The 10,337-nt window shown below is 36.9% G+C and overlaps 1 protein-coding gene across 1 annotated transcript; it reads left to right on the forward strand.

Moving 5' to 3' along the window:
* Window positions 1-1,333: 1,333 nt before the first annotated feature.
* On the forward strand, window positions 1,334-3,486 carry LOC127938095 (uncharacterized). Its single transcript, XM_052534504.1, has one exon. It carries the CDS (start codon window positions 1,694-1,696, stop codon window positions 2,426-2,428), a length of 735 nt encoding a protein of 244 aa, XP_052390464.1. The 5' UTR covers window positions 1,334-1,693; the 3' UTR covers window positions 2,429-3,486.
* Window positions 3,487-10,337: the final 6,851 nt, after the last annotated feature.

Raw genomic sequence — 10,337 nt, forward strand, 5'->3', positions numbered from 1 at the left:
TGGCATTTTTATTTTGATAAGTAACTGGTGTATAAAACGTAAATGGATAGAGAACCACACTCACATGCCAACTCGAGATTAAGCAAGAAGCTTTTATTTGATCAGTGATTGTGAGTGCCATTTGCTTACATTAATACCCCATTAAGTTTTATTCCCAATTAGGTTGCATGTTCAGCACCCACAGCCAAGTCCACATTTCAGAAGTTTAAGTCCTGAATACTTAAACCACTAACCAACAAAAATCTGTTCCTGTCCTGCAATGCCAATAGTCAGGTCATCTAAGGTCAACATCTGTCCTCAGAGTTTGTCCCTGGTTAATAAAAAAAAATAAAATAAAATAAATAAATAAAAACCTATCTGTGTGAAAAACATATTGAGACGTGTTAAACAGACAGAGAGTAAAAATGAGAAGTATACAGAATTAGACACAACACTTCCTCATTTACAAATATCCTAAAATGTATCCATTTAAATTATTTCAAGTTTGTATTACAATAACCATTGACAATAGTGTGCCTTTTAATATGACAAATTGTTACTGGAGTAAAATATTATGGCATTAAATTATACACACACTGATACTGATTTAACCTCTATCCTGGTGAATGAATGCACACAATAACTTGAGATTGGCCATTATTTCAGTCATAGTGCAGTGTAGCTGTTTGTCCACCTGGTGGCATCCATGCACTTGGTGACTAACGTGTTAAAATAAGGCACAAAGGTACAAAAGCATTATTTATAAAACAGGCAAAAATTGTATAAATCTTTTCACACAATGCAGTACATTTGGCAAACATATGACGGTACCAATAGGCATATAATATTTTGTTATTATAGGCTATCTGACAATGTTAATATCTATTTAATAGAGATGGAAACTTGTTTCTGAGATTTGGACAAATTGCATTTTAATTGAAAAAAAAAAAAAAAACAAATAAATAAATAAGCTGCTACGTAGAGAAAACTATTAAGCAAATTGAGACCCGGGACAAAGGACTTAAATCAGTCAAAATGCCTGTTTATTTGTGCATAATTGTCCAATGATTTATAAAGTTTACTATAAATAATAAAAAAAGGGTGGTTGACAGTATAGCATCGAAAACATTCGAAATAATTCCCCCACTTAGCCTATTATAGCCTACAATATGAGCTTTTGTGACCAAATGTGATAAAAGATTTTCCGTTTAAATATAAGCATGTTCATGTCAATGTTAATCGTCAACTACCTAAAAACAGTCATGGGGATTCTGACTGGATGACGTTTAGCTGGGGAGCGACTTGTTAGTGCGCACTGTAGTGAGACCCGCCTCTCTTCGCTTTCGCTCTATAGCACACGGTCCCCTCACTGTGTAACACTGAGACTGTCTGTATGTCTGTTCGCATGTCATTCATCATCACATCTCAGCACTGGTTTTGCTGTCGACGGAGTGAGATCTATAGTCATCTATTGCTGTCAGGAAGAGTCTCTGCATGGGATAACGTCCACATGCTACTGTCATGCTGGAAGCAGATCGCTCTTGTGGACTTGCAAGATCGGAGGAATGATAAATGAATGGAAAAATAACCAGCGACGTGGATAATCGACAAAAGCTGAGTATTAACCCGTCAGCAGTTCTCTTGAATAATCTGTCAATATCAAGCGTTCAAGACGGACGGCGCTCAGAAGCACAGAGGGAGAAACCGCGCGAACATGAGGGAACGGGACTTTATGCCAAACATGGAACGGGGCAAACCGGCCACATACACGGGCGACAAAAAAGCTAAAATGGCTGCTAAAACCAATAAAAAGTGGGTGAGACTGGCTACTGTATTCGCATATGTCTTGTCGGTGTCTTTGGCTGCTATTATACTGGCAATTTATTACAGTTTGGTCTGGAAACCGACGTCTTCATCTGTGTCTGGACGGCCAGATGTATTGGTGACGGCTGCAACTATTCCCATAAACACGAATAACATCACAACAAGTGACTTACCAACCACAGTCAAAATGAATAATACACCAGCGGTCAGCCTGAGATCAACACAGACCCCCACATATGCCCACTCCACTTCTTCACAGAGACACGGGGGTGATACCAATGGCAATGGAGGCCTTCTCAATATCCCCACAACAAAGAATACTGACCAAACAGGAACAATTGACTCTTTGCACATTCACGACCAACTAGGACGTTTCAGTACAGCAGAAATTAGCCACGTGTCAGAAACTGTCTACGCCAGTTCTGGGGATGGTGCCACTGAGAACTGGCCAAACATGGGGGATTCAGCCTCTTCTATAACTGACCAAGAATCTTGGACGAGCTACAGTGCAAGACCTGACGTCTCCTCTTTGACAGAACATGGTCTGGAATTAACAGAGGGCTCGTCTCCATTGCAAGAGGAGTTAGTTACCAAGGACACAGAGAATGCAGCAAGTGGAGTGTGACACTAGATTATTTGTGTGGCACGTAATTATATGATGTTGAGAAATAACTACTGCAAATGTGAGAGAAGTCATCAAACAGTTTGTTAATTTTGTTGCTATTTCAAGGACAGAAACTGTGTTGACCTACCTGCTTTGAAAAACTAATTTAAAGGTTGATGTTACATTAAAGAGTGCAATAGCTGGGTTCTGAAAGTAAAACTCCCATTCATTTTCATATATATATGCTTTAAATCAAGTGTAATTCACTTAATAGCTGGTTAGTTTAGTTCATGGATTAAAACGAATGATGAATGAATGGGAGAATTACTTCCAGAACCAAGGCTGCTGAAAAAGTGCAGGCACTGTGACAATCTATAATTCAGTTGTGGATAATCACAGTCACGCTCATATTCAGAATAACAAAACAATTATGAGATATAGCTTTTATACTCATGCATTTAATATCTATTACATTTAAGACAAAAAATGGACAGTTAGTCTGTATATATATCGTTCCGATTAAAATAGTTCCGAAAGAAGTCAAAGCATTAAAGCTTTGTATTTTTAATCAAACAGGAAAGAGATTACTCTACTCTACATTCACTCCAGTTTTTCCAAACATAGACAAGCAGTGTGATACAAGACGTTAAACATAACAGTGCGGTTAGACTAAATATGATGTCCTGGAACTCTTGGCAAATCAAGGACAAGAACTAACTGTTATCGTTTTGCAAATGAAGAAAAGGACTGTGGTTAAGCGATACAACGTCCTTTGGAGCAACAGGAAAATGAGCCATTCACATCTCCAACGATGGGCAAACATCCTCCAGTAGCGTTTGTTTCATTGTGCAGTAATTGTGAGCAAGTGAAACACTGTTTAAAGCTACTTAAATAAACTTTGCCTATAGAGTTCAGGAATGCAATATCTGTCTGAATGCAGAATAGATGACAAGTAGAAGAAATACACTGTGCAAACTCACCCATGTTGACATTTTAAAGTGTCTTTTAAAAATCACTGTGTGTTGAGAAATCTATATAATAACTGAAATATGATGTATGAAATAAACTAATATTTTTCATTCGGTGCAATGATTATTAAACCAGATATGTTTACAGCTTATGAGCTATAAAGTGATTACTTATATTATAAAGAAAGGTGTCCTGCTTAAACACCACATAGCATTTATATATCAGCTACGTTATTTAAATGCAAATAAGTTTTGCATTTAAATAATATAAAGTGGAGTGGTTATGATTGTTTAAAAATGGCACATATTCGGGAATTAAACTCTTCCTGTATAATAATAATAATTATTACTATTATTACACTAAGCCATCCTTTCACTTCCATTAATATTGTTTTTTTTATGATTCTGAATAATAAAGGCATAAAAAAAATGTTGGTCCATGTTTATATCCATATTTTTATATTTTATATGGACAATAAGCATAACCATTATTTTTGCCACAAAGTAATCTGTTTATGAACATCATCTTCCCAAAATAGTTTCTAGTCAGTTTGTTCTCTTTTTTTTCTTAATTGTATTATTAGCGTATAATTATGTAACATTGGTCAGACTCTCTGAGAAATGTCAGACTCATAAATTATGTTTTAAACCATACTTTTCAAAGCACTTTAAGATAACAGCAGGACAGTGACACTAACCTAAAACGGACCAGATGCTTATTCCCATGGATCACCAATCTCTGAAAACGCAAGAAATGCAGGTCAAACCCTGCAGATGAGTTTAGATCATTTATGCAGTATACGTGCCAAACAGTATGAATTAGTTTATAGTAAGATGTCATAGTGTAAATGGGGAATTCGTGTTTTAGGGAGCATTAGGGAGATGACACATTAAATCAGTAGAGTGTTGTCTAAGGGGAATCGTTTGCTTAATTAACACAGACATTTACATCCCTTTCAAATCTATATTTGGCCTCATTAACCAAACTAGTCCAATAAAACAAATATCTAGCAACAATAACAATTTTGAATTCCTGCTGGACAAGCCATACCATTGATACTGGAAATTGTATGACTCGGTGGTTTTTAAGTGACCTGAAGTATCCCTCAGTCTAAGTGTCTCTCTCACAGTGAGAAGCCTCCAGGCATCAGTTGTCCATGGGGACTTCTTCATCACATTAAGCATCAGCATTCCATTCAACCAAACAAACAGCACTGTCCCTCAGGAGAGTCCCATTAGCTTCAGATGAGCGAACAATGTTTACGGCATAGGAAAAATACAGTTTTTCAACCTCTTCAAGCCCCATTTAAAATACAAGGAGCAAGTTATGGGAAACATAATTTCAAATGTTTATAGTGGTTGCGTAGTGAAGGAATGTGGAGTGGAAAAGGGGAAGAAACATGAATTGGAGGATATTTTCAATAATGTAGGTGAACAAATGGTTCGAATTGATTTCAAATTGCATAGGTAAGAAATACAATTAAGTCAATAGGAACTGAAATTGTTTGGTTACAAAGATTCTTTAAAATGTCTTCCTTAAAGTTCTGCAGGTGAAAGTAAGTCATACAGGTTTGGAATGACATGTCCGTGAGTAAATAAGGAGAGAAGGTACATTCCTGGGTGGACTATGCCTTTAAGGTTGCCATATTTACAAGGGCACAGACATACAGTATATAGCCATACAGATATAATGTACAGAAGATCCATTACAAAGTTGACATACACCACCACCATTCAAAAGTTTGTAGTCAGTAAAATGTTTTTGAACTTTGAAATTTATACTTTTATTCAAAAAGAAATTGCTTGATCAAAGGTAACAGTATAAGACATTTTTAACATTACTAAAGATTTATATTTCAAATAAAATGCTCTTATTTTAAACCTTCTGTAGAACAATTTGACACTGAAGTAATGGCTGCTGAAAATTCAGCTGTGCCATATAGGAATAAATTACATTTTAAAATGTATTCAACAGAAAACAGCTATTTTTAAATTGTAATAATATATCAGTTTTTACTAAAATAAATTATCAAATAAAAGCAACCTTGCTGAGCATATGAGACTTTCAAGAACATTGCAAAAATAATAAAAAAAAATCTTTTGAACGGTAGTGTAATTGTTCAGATATATATACTCTATTAGTCTATAAGACAGTATTAGTCATTGTAATCCGTAATTATGTCCCCATTGGATGCAACAAATGCCAAAACAATAATGTACAGTATGTGGAAAATAATGTTTTTTGAACCTTAAACCACAAACACAGTTCATTACACCAAGTACACAAAATAATGTTATTTTATGCAACAACATGTGACCACTTTAATAATTTGAATACTACAAATGAAAAAGATTATGAGAAAAGGTAGCAGGGGATCCATTTTGGGGTTGACTTCAACTCTGTACATACTTTGTTTTATAGAAAGAAATATATCCAACGTAACACTAAAAGGGTTTCAAACATTTAGGCCTAGTTTCACAGTGAGGGCTTAAAAGGTTAGTTTACCCAAAAGATGAAAATTAGGCCATAAATTACTAAACCTCGCCATCCTAGGTGTATATGACTTTCTTCTTTCAGACAAATCCAGTCAGAGTTGTGTTAAAAATGGTCTTTGATCTTTCAAGCTGTTTAATGCCATTAAAAACTTGTCTAACACGGCACCAGGGGTTGAACAAAGGCCTCCTGTAATGAATCGATGCGTTTTTGTAAGAAAAATATAAAAATTTTAAATTTTTAATAATTATTTTAATGTAGCTTACGCCAACGGTTGCACACTGAAAGAGTTCCGGGCTGATGACATATGACGGAACTGTGGCCCTTCTTAGGCTTGACTTGGGGACTGGAGCCCTCCTTAGGCTGGACGTGGGAACTGGAGCCCTCTTTGTGCTGGGCGCAGGGACCGGAGCCCTCCTTGGGCTGGGCGCGAGAACACGAGCCCTCTCTGGGCTGGTCTGTAAAACACGGGCTGGAGTCGAAACTGGAGCGGACTCAGGGGCTGGGGCCCAAAGTCTTTTCCTCCACATTCTCCACAACAATTTTTCATCCAGGTTATTCACAAAGGGGAGGATATGGGATTTAGTGATGCACAGATTTAATCTTATCAAATACTTTTAAGAGACACCTTTGATTAATACCTACACTCATCATGCAAGACGAAATAAATTACCAATTTGATTGTTTTTCTTCTGTCAAAGATGGATGCAGCGTATGACTGTACTGTTTGATGTATGCATGACATGCACACAAGCTCAAAAATAAATCCCTAAATTTATTCCTCTGATGTCAGAGAAGGATCGTGAATATGTCATTAAACACACTGACAGCAATCAACATGTGTTGTTTTTAACTCATAACAGCTAATTTCATAATTTACATATTTTTTTTGCAGCATCTGAGGTTCTTGGCTTATAATCTCAGTCATATTTTTGGCCAGCATGCATATGCAAGTGACTTTGTCATAAACAGATGGCATGGGTCAGTTGCCATTTTGAAATATTTCAAAGAAGAATCGCAAAAGGCTCTAAAAGCTGTATATCACATAGCACTTGGTTATCTGTGAACATACACACCCACAAAGTGGGTCAACAGAAAAGTGACAATTTAAGCATGATGTTTGTTCATGCAAAGCAATATATATATTGTATTTTAGCTGAAGGTTGGTGAGTCCATGAATTTAGCTACATAAGTCAAGTCACAGCTCTTCATTCTCAGATTCTTCACACATTATTGTCAACTGTTTCTGATGTGAGAGGACAGATGGTGGGAGTAACAGATAAGGAGAAAGTGGAAAAAGCCAAATCCAACATGTGAATTTATACTGGGGTTTTCTAGCATCATATGCAAATTACAAAATAATAATTATAATAATAACTATTATTATTATTACTACCCAGAATTATTATAATGAATATGTAATACAATAATAATTCAGATAGTTATATATCAATATATAATGATTCAGATAATAATAATAAAGTTAAATAATATATATAATAAAATTGAAAAAAGAGAGGAGAAGACATGACCTGGATGCGTAGCCACACAACACACTAGAGTGTGGGTGGATTGGAATTATGAATCAGGAAGAAAATTAAAGATTGCATAAGGTCAGTCTAGAGACCAGATTAATTTTGAACAGACAGCAGGGGAACTCAGAGTTCTAAACTAAATTGCTCTGGAAAAAAAGGAATCTGTTAAATGTCAAAAAAAAAAAATATATATTTTACAAAATACTAGAATTGTCCAGAGGTTTATCTGAGCTTGCAGGATACATTACTCATGAAAGGTTAATATTTTAAGGGTGACAGCCAAAGTCTGTGCTTAATGGCATGTAATGACAGAACTACAAAAGGACCAGGTTGCAGTGGGAAGTGCTGTAAAGCGCACCTTCAAGAGAACCGTGCCTGTAAACATATGACTGGAGTGGGTGGATGATGTGTTATGGAAAGACTCTCCATTACTGAAGTTGGCACGACCAGCTCCCATGAGGACCAGACACCCACAGTCGTGACAAACAGACCTGCCTTAAAAGGAAATCATGTAAACCAGATCAAATCAGAGGGGCACAGAAGGGTCTGTGATTCAAGGCAGAACTCTGCTGATTTTGAACATATAATTATAGCCATAATGGAGAAGAAATTCATTTAGCAGGGTGTAACGGAAACAGGCTTTGGCACAGATGTCACGGATAAGGCCATTTTTGAGAAAAACAGGCCTAAAATATAGCTTAAGTCATTTTTGGATGTAATGTTAAGACCTAAGAAATAACTTCTAAAAGTTTTCTAAAGAAATTCTTCTTTTGTTATTCTTATAAGGGTAGAATATACTTAATGCAAGTATGTGAATACAAACCAATGATCATTTGGATGATTCTGCCATTAAAAAGTACTTACTAAGTAAACATTAAACAGTAAACATTTTCTCGGTTCAGTAATAAGAACTGTTGCTCTCACCATGATTCTCACCTCTACGCTCCAGCGCCCCTTGTGACAATGCAGAGAAAGCAGCGCGCATTTTACATTTAGAGCAGTTTCATAGTCAACGCATCTGTACGCATACGCGTCCCCGAGACTACGCATCGTTACGCTTTTGCCGCCATTATGCGTCGGTGCGTAGCCAAATGTGTATGCAATACTATGCGTTGTCGGTGGGGGCGACATTGCAAGTATTGTACATTAATTTTAGTATATTGTGTTTACAGAAGAAGAAGGTTTGAATACAATGGCAGGCGAAGAGGAAAAAATATCCGAACTTATACCTATTGATCCACATTTATCTCTGCATTGCCTTTGTTGCTGCCGATGTAAAATCAGCAACATAATGCCATTGTGATCTGAATATCACGCGACCCGACTCTACTAATATCACCCCGACTCTACTACCCCCTGTTGCGTGAGCGGTGTATTGCATACACGAATCGCCCGTGACGCTTGCGTCCACTGTTTAGACTATGAAAGGGAGCGCGTCGCTTGCGTTGCTTGCTCGCGTTTCTCACGTTGACTATGTAAGGGCCCTTAGTGTGGATTATGTTTTTGTATTAAAGGGTTAGTTCACCCATGAATGAAGATTTGTCTATCTTTTTCCATAGACTGTATAAAAACATGGACGTAGTGTCCGTGACATCACCCGTAGACTCCTGAAAAGCGTTTTTGAAGCTCAAAGTGTGCAGAGTGAGCCATCTTGGCAGCGCGTCACCGCACGACTCTCATGGAAAATCGAAAATGGGCAAAAAGGCCAGAGCTGGTTGCTGAAGCCACACCCATCTCACAGTCATCATTAGGGGCAAAATTAGCCATATAGACCAAATATTTTTTGAACCAGGCTGTAAACGTTTTTTTATGCTGTGAAGTTGGGCATTTCAACATAGGGTTAAATCCCTCTTGCAGCCAGCCTCCAGTGGCCAGTCGATGAATTGCAGTTTTAGTCACTTCCTTGTTAGCTTCACGAGAGAGAGCGGGAGATTGCCGCTCGTCTTCTACTCACCCTCGAAACATCCTTGGTGCATGTGACTTTCTTCTTTCAGAATAATCCAGTCGGAGTTATATTAAAATATGTTCTTGCTCTTCCAAGCCTTTCAATGGGGGTAGGTGTTTGTTGTCAACAGTTCAGAAGACGTTGAATAAAGTGTGTGCATCTGTAATAAAACGTCCCTCACACAGCTCCGGGGGGTGAATAAAGGCCCCGTGTAGCAAATCCATGCATTTTTGTAAGATAAATATCCAGATTTCAAACAAAATAAACATTGTTTTCCTTTACTAAAGTAAATAAACTTTGTTTCCATTGCTCCTATATTTCCCAGAGGTGCATGCGACGCATATGTCTTCCTTCTTCCACCTGAACATTTAGCCTCCCACAGTTAGCATACATTTGAAATCTGCATATTTATCTTACAAAAACGTCTTCTGAACTATTGACAAAAAAAAAAAAAACCTGCTTACCCCCATTGAAAGGATTGGAATTGCAAGAACAATTTTTTATATAACTGCAAATGGATTATTATAAAAGAAAAAAGTCACATACACCTATGGACGAATTAACATTTTTGGGTGAACTAACCCTTTAAGCAGTAAAATATTACATCTAAATTCTTGTCTGATGATCAAGAGATTACCGTATACCAACCTAAGAATAAATGTCCCCAATAATTTATTTCTGTACTCACGTCATCTGTGTTTTTCTAACAAATGTTTAGAATCAGGGTTGCAAAAGGTTCGCGATTCAGTTTGATTTATTTGAACGGTTCACTCACACAACTCGTTTTTGTGGGGATTTCGGGATACTTTATGACAGAAAACTAAGAGAGTGCCGAATGAGGTGTATATTTATCTACAATCCATTGTAGGAAACAAAACTGCCAAATGTCTTCTAGCAGCTCTTTACTGTATACTTCACTTTACTGTAGACTCGAAACGATGGGCTGGAATTAACTCACAATATACAATGTAATCGGAGAACACATAAA

The sequence above is a fragment of the Carassius gibelio genome, chromosome A20, assembly GCF_023724105.1.
Source record: "Carassius gibelio isolate Cgi1373 ecotype wild population from Czech Republic chromosome A20, carGib1.2-hapl.c, whole genome shotgun sequence".
Lineage (NCBI taxonomy): Eukaryota > Metazoa > Chordata > Actinopteri > Cypriniformes > Cyprinidae > Carassius > Carassius gibelio.